Source organism: Heterodontus francisci, chromosome 5 (assembly GCF_036365525.1).
Source record: "Heterodontus francisci isolate sHetFra1 chromosome 5, sHetFra1.hap1, whole genome shotgun sequence".
Classification (NCBI taxonomy): Eukaryota; Metazoa; Chordata; class Chondrichthyes; order Heterodontiformes; family Heterodontidae; genus Heterodontus; species Heterodontus francisci.
Window position 1 is genome coordinate 193,936,997 of NC_090375.1, and position 17,273 is coordinate 193,954,269.

The 17,273-nt window shown below is 42.9% G+C and overlaps 1 protein-coding gene across 6 annotated transcripts in view; it reads right to left on the bottom strand.

Moving 5' to 3' along the window:
* Positions 1-17,273, bottom strand: part of col14a1a (collagen, type XIV, alpha 1a) — a 369,066-nt gene that overhangs the window by 124,925 nt on the left and 226,868 nt on the right. For 5 of the 6 annotated variants that reach the window (XM_068032559.1, XM_068032558.1, XM_068032557.1 and 2 more), the window contains exons 6-10: positions 12,915-13,070; positions 9,552-9,671; positions 4,266-4,430; positions 2,654-2,815; positions 769-929 (exon numbers count right to left, since the gene is read on the bottom strand). In XM_068032559.1, the coding sequence (XP_067888660.1) occupies positions 769-929; positions 2,654-2,815; positions 4,266-4,430; positions 9,552-9,671; positions 12,915-13,070 (764 nt within the window). Of the gene's footprint in view, positions 1-768; positions 930-2,653; positions 2,816-4,265; positions 4,431-9,551; positions 9,672-12,914; positions 13,071-17,273 lie in introns of those variants that run through there. The other variant, XM_068032563.1, reaches the window with a different exon arrangement.

Here is a 17,273-nt window from a genome sequence, read left to right on the forward strand (position 1 = left end):
CACGGTAATCAGCATCCCACTCCACGGTGGCGGGCAGCCAATTAGTCCAATTAAAGCCCCATTTAGGGGCCCTTTTCAGAACTCGCCTGCACTTTCTCAGCATCGGACTGGCCCCCCCCCCCCCACCCCTGGACCCTGCTGAGACTGGAGGCCGGCTGCTACTTGGAGGAGGCCTGCTGGAGGGCATCGGGGCCTGCTCTCATTGGTCCCTTGAATGAGCCACAAGTATGAAAAGGCCGCAGTCGCAGCCAAAACCATTCCTGCGGAGAGGTTTCCCCTCCACACCTATGGTCTTAACAATTGTGGGCCTTCTTTAATTTTAAATTTCTAGCAGGCTTCAGAGAGCTCCTCCAATTTGAGACACGCTCGCACTCGCCTTTCTGCCTCAGCAGCACCGTCCTCTCCCAGTGAGGCCCTCTCATTAGGCCTCCCACCTCAGAAACCTGCCACCATCCAGCGAATGCGGAGGCAGCCAACTGGGAGTCCTCATCATGTAAAGTTGCGCCAGTGGGTGCATTGACGACCAGCGAAGGCTCAGGACCCACATATGACCCTGACACCAGGTTCCTGAAGCCCGTGGGAAAATTCAGTCGTTAACTCTGTTTCTCTCTCCAGAGATGCTGCCTGACCTGCTGAGTATTTCCAGCGTTTTCTGTTTTTTTAAATTTCAGATTTCCAGCATCTGCAGTATTTTGCTTTTGTATTTACAATGATCCTTTATACAGTTTTGTACTTATGTACTTGCGATAAAAATAAATACTAAGGTACCTCTTCTGGCTGACCTGCGGTGGTAGAATAATAAACCACGCGATACTTTTCCACTTTCCCGGGGGCGTGTGACCAGCTGACACGGAAGCTCCGGGCCGTTATGTCAGTTGTAACGAGGTTTGTGGGTGCCACTGGGTTTGAGCTCACACTTCCAGTTGCTTCTAAAGATTTGAAGGTAAAATAAATACCTGGTACTGCAGGTCACAAATGTCCAATTTTGCAGAAAAGCTATTAATGTAGTGGTGATATACAAAAAGTCCTAAGTTAAAGCAGGAACACAAGTAAAGGAGCAGGCTATTCAGCTCCTGGAGCCTGTTCTGCCATTCAATGAGGTCATGGCTGATCTGCGATTTAATTACATATAGGCCTTTGCCCCATATCCCTTAATACCTTCAGCTTCCAAAAATCTATCAATCTCAGATTTAAAATTAACAATTGATCTAGCATAATTGCCATTTACGGAAGAGAGTTCCAAACTTCTACTGCCCTTAATGTGAAGAAGTGTTTCCTAATTTCACTCCTGAAAGGTCTGGCTCTAATTTTTAGGCTATGCCCCCTAGTCCTAGACTCCCCAAGCAGCGAAAATAGTTTTCCCAATCTACCGTATCTGTTCCCATTAATACCTTGAAAACCTCCATGAATAACTGGATTAGCTGTTCCTTGTTAAATTAACAAAGCTACAAGATCTGAGTATTGATGGGGTAGATTTCCTCTGCGCACTGTGGGGATCAAAATGACCAAATTGTATGTAAATGCATTGACAATTTTGTAACACACAATGGTGAGAGGGACTCTGATATTCATCTGTTCCACAGTTAGCATACTAATAGTGTTGTTTGGTTATGGGCATTATGCACTTGTGTAAATTATATCCTTTTAATCAATAACAGTACTTAAAGCCATGTAAAATTAGACATGAATAAAGACTTCCACATAAATTCAGAGCCTGTTTGAAATATTTCATTTATGTATTTTACTTCCTGTCTGCAACATTTCACTTCCTACTTTCAGATTTTGCCATCTTTTTGCATTATTCATTTCTATGTCCCCATTTAATATAAGCTTTGCTTATATTCATCATTCTGATCATACAAGATAGCCACAGTTCCCATACAACACTCAAAATACTTTCTAAAAATTGTGGTGACGCTATTTCTTCCTAAGTAACTGACATTTCTAATGTCTAAAAAAGTTTAAACAAATGTTTGAAAAATATTACATACAACAGCATAATTTTATCAATTGAATTGTCTTTTGTGTTTTTAATGCCTTCATTAAAGGCAATAATCTTTCCCAAGAGCTAGCCTTGGTGTAATATGTCAGCCCAGAATTGTGACTGAATTTGGATTGTGTAGTCAGACTGAGTACAGTGCATCTAATTTCCCAAAATACATCAGTACCATTCAGTCACCTACACTGATGCAATAATTTTCTTCAGCTTCCAGAAAATTCTGCCCAGTAGAATCTTCTTCAAATAATTTTGAAAAACAAGAGACTAATTTTCAATAGCCTTACTGAGATAAAATTGACATTGAGTGTTTTTTTGTTTTACAAAATGCTGTGTCTGTGTAAGAGAGAAAAAAACTAAATGAACTAATTACACACGTGCTATATAAACTCTAGAAATTGTATTAAGTTTAGGGATAGAGAGAAAAAAAGAGATAGATGAGAGAGTGCAAGAGAAGGGATGAGAGAGAAATTAATTGGAAATTACAATGTTGGCAAAGGCATAAGATTGGCAGAAACTGTTATACATGAAAAGGAGAATCGGGCTGATTTTTAGAACAGGCAGCTGATTCACTACCACTTATCTTATGCCCTAGCTCCTATCGCTATATAATTCTATAACCAAATTTATGCCAAGTGCAGGTGTACAGTATCATACCTTTTATTTCTTTGTCCTGTTCTTCCACACGTGAGCATACAGTTTTAGTGAGGCCTTCAATGATTGTATTCATGATGTTGAAGTCAGCCACATTGTAGACATGTGTCTCATCAGGTGCTGAGGCGATTGCCTTCAGCTCATTCACATCTGCATTTTTCACGCCTGTTGTTTAACGGAAATGATAACTGTTCAGCAAGCAAATTGGTGGCACTAAATGTTGATAATGGAAAAAGCACTGAAACCTGTACCCTAGAGACTGGCACCAGCTGTCCTTTTCTTTTCCGGTATCCTTGTTTTCAAAATGGTCATTGTACAGTACTGTAAGGATTCCCAGTAAAATGGGCAGTTCTATACCCAGCATCCACATTAGCAGAGAAACCCCTCGTTCCCTGTGATCGAGCCATGCCAGCGGGTCAATCTCAGAGATGGAGTGGTCTCTCTGCTGCAATGCATGCTGGGTAAAGAGCTCCTCCATTCCACAACTGCGATTTCTTTCACAAAATCCGCTGCTGTCTTGCACTGACTTGTGTGTCCTGTGCTTTAAGGACACAAGAAATAGGAGTTGGAGTAAGCCATTTGGTCCTTTGAGCCTGCTCCACCATTCAACAAAATGACAGCTGACCTACTACCTCAGCTCCACCTTCCTGCACTATACCCATATCCTTAATTCTCTTAGAATCCAAAAATCTATCCATCTCTGTCTTGAATATACCCAATGACTGAACATCCACAGCTCTCTGGGGTAAAGAATTCCAAAGATTCACAGCCCTTTGAGTGAAGAAATTTCTCCTCATCTCAGTCCTCAATGACCGACCTCTTAATCTGAGACTGTGACCCCGTATTCTAGATTTCCCAGCCAGGGGAAACTTTTTCTCAGCAACTACCCTGTCAAGCCCCTTAAGAATTTTATATGTTTCAATGAGATCACCCTCTCATTCTTCTAAATTCCAAGAAATATAGGCCTAGTCTACTCAATCTCTCCCCCTAGGACAATCCCCTCATCTCAGGAACCAGCCCAGTGAATCTTCGTTGCTCCCCCTAGGGCAAGTGTGGGGTCAACCTTCATTAGGTAAGGAGACCAAAACTGTGCACGGTACTCCAGTTGTGCCCTTAATAATGCCTGTAAAATTGTTAGTCATACTCCAAGCCCTTTGTCACAAAAGCTAACATGCCATTTGCCTTCCTAAGTTTTGCTCAACCTGCATGCTAACTTACTGTGAATCATGTACAAGGACAACCAGGTCCCTCTGAATGCAAACATTTCCCAGCCTCTCACCATTCACAAAATGACTTCACACTTCACTAAGTTGAGCAATGGTGAGAGGCTGGGAAATTGGTGCATTGAAGCATTTTTGTAGTTCGTAGTGTCCAGTTAATTTATTTGTGTCTCTCAATAGGCGTCTTATTTTTTGGGAGTGTCCATTTATAACAGTTTTACTTTCCTGTAAAAGCCAACCTCCGTGAGAAATCCACTGCAATCCGCAAAAAAATGTTGTGGGAAAAATAATTGGCTAGAGCTTACCTCACCTCAGTACATCAAAAATAGCAACCAATGATACAAATCTAGTTAACCATTCTTCAATTGGTAACCATACCTACACAGGAGACCTACCAATAGCGAAGAGTTCGATGCCAGCATCACGTAAACTTTTAGCTGGTGGAAGGACATCATCCTGAGACTTGCCATCGGTGATCAATATTCCAATCTTCGGCACGCCAGCTCTGGCTCCAGATTCAGGCTTAAAGCTATTCTCGAGGATATACATTAAAGCAAGGCCTAAAAACAGCCACAAAAAAAAACCCCCACCAAAGTTCATGCATTAGAATGGCACAAATATATTCAAGGATATGTATCAAGCTTCAAAAGCAGATTCAGTAAAGCACAGATTAAAAAGGCCATTAAAAAAAAAAGCAAACCAATCGCTGGGGCTAATTTCTGGAGGGATAGAATTGAAAAGCAGAGGAGTTTTATTAAACTTGTCTCAGACCTTGTTTAGACCACACGGAGTTACCGTGAACAATTCTGGTCTCTATGTCACAGACAATATATAGAAGGCACTGGAAAAGGTACAACTAAGATTTACAAGGCTGATACCATAACTGAGAGGTTATAACTATCAGGAAAGGTTGAACAGGCTGGGGCTTTTCTCCCTTGTAAAGAGAAGACTGAGGGGTGGCCTGATAGAGGTCTGTAAAATTAAGAAGGGGTTTGATAGGGTATATGTAAAGAAGATGCCAGAATTGACGGCACCCCCACCCCCATGGTGAGCAGGCTGGGAGGCTGTGGGGGTGGGGGTGGTCTGCTTAAGGGCCTCTTCCCGCCGCTGCTGGTAAAATACCATGGCAGATGGGCACCGCCACCTGGGAGGCCGCCCAGTAAAATCTGGCTGCCTCCCTGTGGCCTTGCTGGGGGTTGGGGACCCTCCTGATCAGGCACTCTGTGCCCCATGGAAGGGCCCCCACCAGCGGCCCATGGCCGCCCCCAGTGCAAGACCCCCACGTGCCCTAGTGATCGACCTTCCCTCCCTCTTGCCAAGGCCTGGCTGATTGGCTTCGGCGAGCCTGACCCTATTTAACTGCACTCCAGGCCTTCTGTTAACAAGAGAAATCTAATAATACAGTGGTTTCATTAGATGCATATCATTTTGTGTTCTTCAAGGTGGAAAACGCATTCTGTAGAGCTAATGATTAAACAACTGAAGGTATTCACAGTTGGAAAAGTGGAAGGATTAATGGGCCTATTTTTATCCACTGATAATGAGTGTAAATATTGTGTGAGCATAAAAGAGCAGAATTCATTTCATACTTGTACCCAACTTTTATTCATATTCGCGGCCAGAGAAATATCACACAATGGGAGAATGGGAACTCGTGTGTGGCTAAAGAAGGAACTTTCATTTATATAGCACCTGTCACAACCTCAGGGTGTCCCAACACAGCAGCCAGTTAGTGAACAGCAAGGTCCCACAAACAGAAATGAAATAAATGACCATGTAATCTGTTTGGTTTGGGGACAAATGTTGAACCAGGACATCAGGAGAACTTCCCTGCTCTTCTTTGAACAGTGCTGTGAGATCTTTTACCTCTACTCAAAGGGGTAGATAAGGCATCAGTTTAACATGCAGTCCTAAATGACAGCAACTCAGACAGTCCAGTGCTCCCTTTAGTATTGTTCTGAAGTGTCAGGCTAGATTATCTGCTCTAGTGTCTGGAGAAAGGGTTGATCTCACAGCCTGAGACACTGAGGTAAAAGTGATACCAAAGAGCCAAGGTTAACACCTTAATTTGATCAGGAATTTTGTTAGGGGTTTCCAAGGATTACCAATTTCGATGGTGAGGTCAGACATCTTTGGGCTGCCGTCTTAAATTCTTGACATTACAACATTGTGATCATCTGACAAGGCATGAGACAGGACAATGTAACCTATTTTCCTCTGCTTATATCCTTCACTCTCCCGCAGTTGAAATATTCCACAGTGGGATTAAGGGAACAAGCTCAGACCTAACACAACACATGGGCTCGAGTGACTGACAGCTTGAGTATCAAGTTTTGAACTGGGGTTTTCCCAACATTTAGGAACAAAAATATCAACTTTCTATCCCACTGAACACCTCTTCATCCTAACTGATCAGTAGAATTTCATACAGCTGTGTGATAACTCCATGCACCAAATGTTGCCTCTGACAGAAGACGAAATCTAGGCTGCCACTCTCGGTGCAGTACTGAGGGAGTGCGGCACTGTTGGAGGTGCTGTCTTTCAGATAAGACATTAAATCAAGGCCCCGTCAACCCTCTCAGGCGGATATAAAAGATTCCATAGGACTTTTGAAAAGCAGGGGAGTTCTCCCTGGTGTCCTGGCCAATGTTTACCCCTCAATCAACGTCACTAATGCAGAGTATCTGATCATTATCATGTTGCTGATCGTGGGATCTTGCTGTACTCAAAATGGCTGCCATGTTTCCTTATTACAACAGTGGCTACACTTTTTTAAAAAGTGCATCATTAGCTACAAAGTATTTTTGGACGTCCGGCAGCCATGAAAGGCGCCACAGAAATGCTTTCTTTTCTTTTAGTATAATCTGCAGCAAGGGGCTGCACCAAACAATTAGGCACAGAATTATCCTTTATGCCAATATCCATAAATTTCCTGACTCCAACTAGACCGTTTTGCAACTAACTCTGTGTGATTAAACTTTGTAGTTCTTAGCAAAAACAGATTTTAATTATGTTCTTTCTCCAGGGAGTATTTTGGTATTACACGATAAGGAAGCAAAAAAAACAAAATTTGTAACCTTAATTCACAGGCTGCTTATATCAATGTGTTTGAAATCGCTCCACAAAATGTGTTGGCAATTGTCCATATCAGTTTAGGAAATAACTAACCACCTGAGGAAGTGTTGCCAAGTGTTGCTGCTCCTTTGGCGTTTTTGATGGTTTTTTTGCTATGAAGTATTTTTTAAGTTAGAACTGTGTTTAACAGGCTTGGAAAGGGTCAAGTTGGTAGGTAAGGTCTCTTTGGTGCTCAATGATAGCAAACCTATCTTGGTGACCTAAATAAGAATGCCTTGAAGTTTGCAGTGTGATTGAAGGCACAGGATATTGAAGAATCTTTATCTCAGATTTGTCTAATATATCTGCTTCCCACTGGCACTACACTTAGAGGGTAAATGCACCCTAAGTCTACAATGCACATCACTATCCTTAAAACATTTGGGCTGGCTAATGGACTCCCTTAAGGTCGTCATGAGTCTCATCACTTGCCAGTTCCACAACCTAGTTACTGTGGGGAGAATCTACATCGTCTTGGGGCCTCCATATAACCCTTAAATTGCCCCATAGTCCATTGTTGCATTATTGCTTCGGCACTAAGGCTAAGCGTCCTTCATACGCAGAAGGGATATGTACAAAGAATTCCAGAGTCCCCCATGAATGGGGTTCAGAAAGTACATAACTGCATATGGTTGCACGCCAACATTCTGCTGCAGTACTGGTTGTGGGAGCATTGCAACAGAGGAGGCCATTCAGCCCCTCGAGCCTGCTCCGCCATTGAATCGGATCATGGCTGATTGTCACCTCAACTCCATTTCTCTGCATTTGCTCCATATCCCTCGATACCCATACCCAACAAAAATCTATCCATCTCAGTCTTGAAACTTTCAATTGACTTCCAGCATCCACAGCTTTTTCAGTGAGAGAGTTTCAGGTTGCCACTAGCCTTTGTGTGAAGATGTGCTTCCTGACATCACCCCTGAACAGCCTGGCTCTAATTTTAGCTTTCTCTGTTTCTACTGTATCGAATCCCTTTATCATCTGAAAGACCTTGATTAGATCACACCACAATCTTCTAAACACAAAGGAATACAAGCCAAATTTATGCAACCTGCCCTTTTAAAAAATTTGTTCTTGGGATGTGTGCGCCACTGGCAAGGAATTTATTGCCCATCCCTAATAATTATAATCCCTCATAATTAAGCCTTTGTATCATTCTAGTGAATCTGTGCTTGCACACCCTCCAAGGCCAATATATCCATCCTGAGGTTCAATGCTTAAAATTGAACGCTGACCAAATAAATTTTGGTTCACAGGTTGGGCAGGAATCCATCAATTGCAATAACGATACAGAACGTTCAGCATTCTGCCGCTGAGCATCCCACACTGAGTCTGTGAGACACTGGCTAGACCATTTGCCAAGCAGTTTCACTCAGCCAGATATTGACTCACTCTCCGCAATAGTTAGAATCTTCAGCAAAGTGAATGTCCCCTCTTCGACTGATTCAGTTAATGTATCAATGCAAGTTCATTTACTGTTAACAACAACAACTTGCATTTATATAGCATCTTTGACATAGTGAAAACATCCCAAGGTGCTTCACAGCCTCGTTATCTGAGTCCAAGACACATAAGGAGCTATTAGGGACAGATGACCAAAAGCTTGGTCAAAGGGGTAGGTTTTAAGGAGCGTCTTAAAGGTAGAGAGAGAGGTAGAGAGGTGGAGAGTTTTAGGGGGGGAATTCCAGAGCTTAGGGCCCAGGCAGCTGAAGGCATGTCCGCCAGTGGTGAAGCAATTAAAATCAAGGATGCACAGCATTGGAGGAGCAGAGAGATCTCAGAGTTAATGTGACTAGAGTTTTGCTAAAACTGTGTCCAGCTACCTTAACTCATTTTTGAGTCAAACATGCAAAATACAAACTTTAGCCTAACAGTAACCCTTTATTACAAGCAATACAACAGCAAATTGACTGAGAATGGCAGAACACCTACTTTCGCTGTCTGTGGACCTTTATAGCATTCTCTGCAGCTTACTGAAGGCTTGCATCTGTGGGCTGTTAAACTCATCATGAACCCATTACGTCATTTTGCTCAAGTCTCTCTTTGTTCCTAATAAATAGCTCTCAGACTCCTCTCGACTGTTTCATTATAAAAGGAAAGAAAGTCTGGCATTTATATAGCACCTTTCACAACCGCAGGACACCTCAAAGCACTTTACAGCCAATGAAGTGCTTCTGTAGAGTAGTCTCTGTTGTTATATAGGAAATGTGTCAGCCAATTTCCGCATGGCAAGCTTCCACTAACAACAATGAGATAAATGATCAGATAATCTGTTTTTAGTGATGTTAGTTGAGGGAGAACTATTGGCCATGACACTACAAAGAACTCCCCTGCTGTTCAAAATAGTGGCTGTGGTTTCTTTTACATTCATCCAAGAGGACAGATGGGGACTTGATTTAATCTTATCCGAAAGACAGCACCTCCGGCAGCACAGCACTCCCTCAGTACTGCACTGGGAGTGTCAGCCTAGATTTTGTGCCCAAGTCTGTGATGCTGGCTGACTTGCACTTCTCGCATCTTTTTGGTGTTTTTTTTTTGCATAGTATTTTTTTTACAATTAATGGTACCTGTAAGAGTGTTCCCGCCCTTATAAGGAAGATTTCTGGCAGCGTCCAGTACAGCTTCTTTTGTACTGTGTTGGTTCAGGTGCCATTCTATCCTTGGGTCTCCGCTGTACTGAGCCAACCCTGAAACAAGGGGATGACAAGTTCGAAAAAATAGAACATATTTGTGCGGTACAGAAATATACTACTCTGTGAGATCTTTGAACAAATGCCATTGGGTATTAAATAAACCTGTTAAAACCCAGCCCTTTCTCAATGAAACAGCTGTTAGTTTTTTTTAAAAAAAGAGGCCTTTAATTCACCCGTTTAACTTACCTGCAATTTCATCTGACTAATGTGAAATATACACAAGCATGCTCTGCTTAAAACATTTCTGGAGACCAACATGAATCGTTTCCAAATACTGCTATTGTCAAAAAGGTTAAACATTTCCCGTGCCTTTTAAAATATTTCGCTTTAGCTTAACTGAACAGTTTCATTTTTCTTGAAATAAAGACAACAAATTTATTAAAGCGTCAAAGGAAAAACTTCAATGTCATGTTTATGAACTTTTTAAAATTAGGTTTTAACTGAGCTTTGCTCTACTACCTTGGTGTAGTTATTGCCATTCTTATTGTGCCATCTGACCATCAGTGAGCTATTTGACTGGAGGAGTCAATACAACCAAGTCCAATCCTATCCTTAACATGTCCCCATTCATTCCAATTCTGAGCAGATATGACTGGGTATGATTAGGGGCAGCACTCCCTAACCTGGGATCTCAATCCAAACTTAGTGAGCTCATTGCCAACTTAATGGAGACCGGTTAACTGAGGATGAGGCACTTCAGTTATGTGGAGAGTCTGGAGAAGCTGGGGTTGTTCTCCTTAGAGCAGAGAAGGTTAAAGGGAGATTTAATAGCATTCAAGGTTATTATTGGCTTTGATAGAGTCAATAAGGAGAGACGGTTTCCACTGGCAGGAGGGTCAGTAACCGGAGGACACAGATTTAAGGTAATTGGCAAAAGAACCAGAAGGGAGAGGAGGAGAATTTGTTTTTTTACAGAGCGAGTTTTTGTGATCTGGAATGTGCTGCCTGAAAGGGCGGTGGAAGCAGATTCAATAGTAACTTTCAAAAGAGAATTGGATAAATACTTGAAAAGGATGAATTTGCAGGGCTGAGGGAAAGAGAAGGGGGAGTGGGACTAATTGGTGCTGTAAGATTTTGTGAAATAGTGAAACCCTGCAAATATTACAACTTTAGAAGGAAAGATAAAACCGATGGTCCAGAGGGCTAGAGTACTAATGTGTTGGGTGATTAGAGTGCTGGAACATTACTCTCTAACTCAGCCTCAGGCTGTGTCAGCATTCCTAGGAGAGGCAGTGAACTCAGGATGAGTTTGTTCATTATGTGCAGGAAGAGCCATTAGAAAGTAGTCGGTATGATTTTTGGACTTCTTCTGACAGCAGAAGTACTAATAACTTTGTCTGAATAGCCTATACACAGCCTCTTAGTTGGAGGATGGTGGACTCCAGGAAAAGAGACTGTTGAGGAGTGATAACAGACTGAGAGGTTATAACTGTCAGGAAAGATTTAACAGGCTGGGGCTCTTTTCTCTGGAAAAGAAAAGGCTGAAGGGTGGCCTGATAGATGTCTTTAAATTTATGAAAGGGTTTGATAGGATAGACAGAGAAGATGGTTCCACTTGCGGGGGAGACCAGAACTAGGAGCAATAAATATAAGGTAGTGACTAATAAATCCAATAAGAAATTCACAAGAAACTTAACATAAGGACATAAGAAACAGGAGCAGGAGTAGACCATACAGCTCCTCGAGCCTGCTCTGCCATTCAATACGATCATGGCCTCAACTCCACTTTCCCGCCTGCTCCCCAAATCCCTTGACTCCCCGAGAAACCAAAAATCTATCTATCTCAGCCTTAAACAGACTCAATGTTGGAGCATCCACAACCCTCTGGGGTAGAGAATTCCAAAGACTCACAACCCTCTGAGTAAAGTAATTTCTCCTCATCTCAGTCCTAAATATCTGACCCTTACCTTGACACTGTGTCCCAGTGTTCTAGATTCCCCAGCTAGGGGAAACAACCCTGATTAGAATGTGGAACTCGCTACCACAGGGTGTGGTTGAGGTGACTGACATAGATACATTTAAGGAGAATCTAGATAAACACATGAGGGAGACAGGGATAGGGTGAGATGAACGTTCTTGTGAAACCTAAATGCCAGCACAGACCAGTTGGCCTGTTTCTAGGCGGTAAATTCCATATAATTAAAAAACACAGTGCCAATGATTTGTGCTTTGCCACATTTGCAATTAAAACAGGATCGGTAGCGAGGCCCCAAATCAAGAGAAAATAAGTTGTGCCAGCAGTAGGGGAGGCTCACAGAGATACGGAAGCTGGTGGCTAAAAGACACGTGTTACGTCCCCCTGCTTCTGATAGCCTGACTGCTGCCAGTTCCTGACCCGATCCACCAAACATGGGGGCTACAAATAGGGGAGTGGCTATTCCTGGAGACAATTAGAATGAACCTCAGCTACAGTCAGAGAAAGCCACTGCTTCAGGAGATAGCTTTAATGGGTAGTCGTTTAACGGTTTCGCACCTCAAATGCTTTCACGTTTTAATGTGTTTGCACGCACTGTTGCCTGCTGTAAATCCCACTTCCTATTTATTCCCCATGCTACTACACCTCCCTCAATAAGGTGCTGCTGCAGGACCTTCCGATTCCCTTGCTCTGCCCCAATACCTACCTATTGGGGCATGTGGTTGGCACTGGCATTTAGTGAACTTCATTGTAATTGGGACCAGAAATTGATCAAGACCCCTCCGCTTGACCCCCTCCCGTCTCCTGCTCACCTTCCACCAACCTGAGTTATCTTCAAAACAAAAATCCATTCCAAACACCAGGGAGGGAGGGAAATGAGTGGCAATTGTGAGAACATAGTATTAATTTTACAAAATACCAATATCCTTGGAACAAATACTTTGGGGTAGAAATTTGACTTCAGAGGGCATCACATAACCTGCAGTCATCGTATTGGCCACCATTTAAAGGCCCCGCCCAATAATCAGTCCTATTGAACTCATTGCCAATGAGACAGCATTTGATTTTCTCCAGTGTCCAAGGTGACCTTGCATCCCTTTAAGTCTCCATGCAAATTATTGAGACCTGCAAGCTCTAGGAGCAGGGGAATGAGATCGGGAATGCATAGTTCAGGCTGGGACAGAGGGGGGCTGGGGCAGTACAGGCAATGATGGGTTCTTTCCATACTGTAACCCTGGGTTACAGAATCCCGCGCAGTTTTTAAAGCACAAAAAGCAAACTTATCCCGCTATTTACACGCCGTTGCCGGAAGATAGACTCACCTATTCTTGTTTTGTCAGAATCTACATTGAAAGCACTAACCAAGTTCTCCAAAAACAGCCGTACAAGGCGGAAATTAAGTCGGCCAATGCTCCAGGAACCATCCACAAGGACCACAATATCTGCGATAGCTGGAGACTTGCACATAAACTGGGAGCCTGCAACCAAAACATTCAAAAAGTTAAATCCATGTCAAATTCCAAAATCAACATTAGACACGACGGCAAAATGGATCGATCATTAAATATACTCTGTGCATGAGTCATTAGCCCCTGATGTGCAGATGAGCAGAATAATCCAAACATCTATGAACTCACATGTGTAGAAATCAGAATACAACTTGGCCAGAAACATAACCATGCAAATTATTTGTGATCACCTCTAAAGCTTTGAGATTCATTTCATTTCAACAACAGAGTGATGGTTTGAGATGATCATGGCATATGATAAAAATAATGAAAGACAGGACCACCACCTCTTTTGGGAGGCTCGAGATATAGAAACTTTATTTTAATGTCATCACAAAGAACAGATGCAGTTATGCAATACAGAATTATTTATAGTCAGTTTATAGAAATAGTTCAAACAAATAAAAAAACTAGCTGCACATCAAACACCATTAAAATGCGGGCATGAGCAATTCAGCTGTTGTAGGCATTGAGTATATAGTTCAACAGTAAAGAAATGACATGTTATCACTAGCATTATAACTGCAGTAATGATGTAGTGAGTTCAAGCATAGTTTAGAACTTGAAGTGAATGATTTATCAACATCACCAGATACTGCATTGCATTTTTAACTGTACTTTGCACATTCCCTTTTCAAGGATCAAGTAAATCTCTACAATGCTTCCTAGTTTCCTTACAGAGGAATATATACATTTTCACATTCTTCTTTAATTATCATTCCTTCTCGACCTTTTTTCCCCCAAGGATTGATGCAGGACACTAGACAGAAATTGAGCCATGCCATATCTTGTGTAATAGTGCTTCATTAATTTCCCCTGAAAGATGTGATCTGGGACACTATGCACATCAGACGTCCTGCACCATCACAATCTGTTGCACATTGACAGTCCCTTGCTGATATTTATAATCCACAGTCCACCAATGCACTCTAAATTTGTTCGGTTCTCTCTCCCTCTCTACATATAGGATCCTAAAGCCAGTGGAGGGAGATCTGAAAAAGAAAACAGTGAATATGATACACTTAAAGTTCAAATAGAACAAGGGGTCACAGCTCATTGAAGTTCCAAGGTTAGTTTAAATCACACAGCCTGTCATTTCTAGTGTAATGGGAGGCCATTCAGCCCCTCAAGCATGTTCCATCATTCAATGAGATCATGGCTGGTCTATATTTTCAGCCTGGGCGTTCCCACACTGGAACTGTTCATACAAAATAATTGCTGTAGGTTGCAGTCCTTTTTTTTTGATTCATTCATGGGATGTGGGCATCGCTGGCTAGGCCAGCATTTATTGCCCATCCCTAATTGCTCTTGAGAAGGTGGTGGTGAGCTGCCTTCTTGAACTGCTGTACTCCATGTGAGGTAGGTATACCCACAGTGTTGTTAGGAAGGGAGTTCCAGGATTTTGACCCAGCGACAGTGAAGGAACGGCGATATAGTTCCAAGTCAGGATGGTGTGTAACTTGGAGAGGAACTTGCAGGTGGTGGTGTTCCCATGCATCTGCTGCCTTTGTCCTTCTAGGTGGAAGAGGTCATGGGTTGTAAGATGCTGTCGAAAGAGGCCTGGAAAGTTGCTGCAGTGCATCTTGTAGATGGTACACACTGCTGCCACTGTGCATCGGTGGTGGAGAGAGTAAATGTTTGTAGATGGGGTGCCAATCAAGTGGGCTGCTTTGTCCTAGATGGTGTCGAGCTTCTTGAGTGTTGTTGGAGCAGCACCCATCCAGGCAAGTGGAGAGTATTCCATCACACTCCTGACTTGTGCCTTGTAGATGGTGGACAGGCTTCGGGGAGTCAGGAGGTGAGTTACTCGCTGCAGGATTCCTAGCCTCTGACCTGTTGTTGGAGCCACGGTATTTAAATGGCTACTCCAGTTCAGTTTCTGGTCAATGGTAGCCCCTAGGATGTTGAAAGTGGGGGATTCAACAATGGTAATGCCATTGAATGTCAAGAGGAGATGGTCAGATTCTCTCTTGTTGGAGATGGTCATTGCCTGGCACTTGTGTGGCGCGAATGTTACTTGCCACTTATCAGCCCAAGCCTGGATATTATCCAACTCTTGCTGCATTTCTACACGGACTGTTTCAGTATCTGAGGAGTTGCAAATGGTGCTGAACATTGTGCAATCATCAGCAAACATCCCCACTTCTGACCTTATGATTGAAGGAAGGTCATTGATGAAGCAGCTGAAGATGGTTGGGCCTAGGACACTACCCTGAGGAGCTTCTGCAGTGATGTCCTGGAGCTGAGATGATTGACCTCCAACAACCACAACCATCTTCCTTTGCGCTCGGTATGACTCCAACCAGTGGAGAGTTTTCCCCCTGATTCCCATTGACTTCAGTTTTGCTAGGGCTCCTTGATGCCATACTTGGTCAAATGCTGCCTTGATGTCAAGGGCAGTCACTCTCACCTCACCTCTTGAGTTCAGCTCTTTTGTCCATGTTTGAACTAAGGCTGTAATGAGGTCAGGAGCTGAGTGGCCCTGGCGGAACCCAAACTGAGCGTCACTGAGCAGGATATTGCTAAGCAAGTGCCGCTTGATGGCACTGTTGATGACACCTTCCATCACTTTACTGATGATTGAGAGTAGGCTGATGGGGCTGTAATTGGCCGGGTTGGACTTGTCCTGCTTTTTGTGTACAGGACATACCTGGGCAATTTTCCACATTGCAGGGTAGATGCCAGTGTTGTAGCTGTACTGGAACAGCTTGGCTAGGGGCGCGGCAAGTTCTGGAGCACAGGTCTTCAGTACTATTGCCGGAATATTGTCAGGGCCGATAGCCTTTGCAGTATCCAGTGCCTTCAGTCGTTTCTTGATATCACGCGGAATGAATCGAATTGGCTGAAGTCTGGCATCTGTGATGCTGGGGACCTCAGGAGGAGGCCTGAATCTGTTTGCTGTGTTGAGGAGGAATGGTGAAGTGTGAAGACTAGTGAATGAAACAGTCATATAGGGATAATATATTGTGGCATTTATACAATAGAGCATTAGGGCAGTAAGTGAAGCTTCCATTAAACTAGGCAACCTGTAGAGCTGAGAAAATGGAGCGTTAATTTCATGATAGCACAGTCAGATCCACAGTAAACCCCCTTTGATAAATTGGCCATCTCAACTTTTATTTATATAGCCATTTTACTGTAGGTAAACAGAGGTTTCACTGGAGAATTAGTGGACAAAATTTGACACTGAGATATATAAGATGATATTGGAACATGAGACCAAAAGCTCGGTCAAAGAGGTAGGTTTTAAGGAGCATCTAAAAGGATGGGAGATAGGTGGAGAGGCAGAGAGGTTTAGGGAGGAATTTCCAGAGCTTAGGGTCTTGGCAGCTGAAGCACAGCCATTAATGGTGGAGTGATTAAAATCGGGGATGCACAAGAGGCCAGAATTGGAGGAGTGCAGAGATACAAACAGAAGAATACATAACTGAAGGAGGCCATTCAGCCCGTCAAGCTTGTTCCAATAGTCAATGAAATCATGGCTGGTCTGTGACCTAACTCCATACACCCGCTTTTGCTCCATATCCCTTAATATCTTTGGTTAACAACAATCTATCGATCTCAGATTTAAAATTAACATCTGATCTAGCATCAATTGCCATTTGCGAAAGAGGGTTCCAACCTTTGTGTGTAGAAGTGTTTCCTAATTTCACTCCTGAAAGGTCTGACTCTAATTTTTAGACTATTCCCCCTAGTCCTAGACTCCCCAACCAGCAGAAATAGTTTCTTGCTATATAACCTAATAGTTCCCATTAATCTTGAAAACTTCAATAAAATCACCAGTTAACCTTCTAAATTCCAGGGAATACAACCCTACTTTGTGTAATCTCTCCTCGTAATTTAACCCTTGGAGTCCAGGTATCAATCTGGTAAACTTACTGCACACCCTCAAAGGCCAATGTATCCTTCCTAAGGTGTGGTGCCCAGAACTGCTCACAGTACTCCAGGTGTGGTCTAACCAGGGCTTTGTATAGCTGAAGCATGACTTTGAACCCCTTGCATTCTAGTCCTCTAGATATAAAGGCTAGCATTTCTATTAACCATTTTGATTATTTTCTGTACCTGTTCGTGACATTTTAATGATCTTTGTACCTGGTCCCCCAAGTCTCTTTGGACCTCCACTAAAGAAAAAGAGACACTTGCATTTCTATAGCGCCTTTCATGACCACCGGA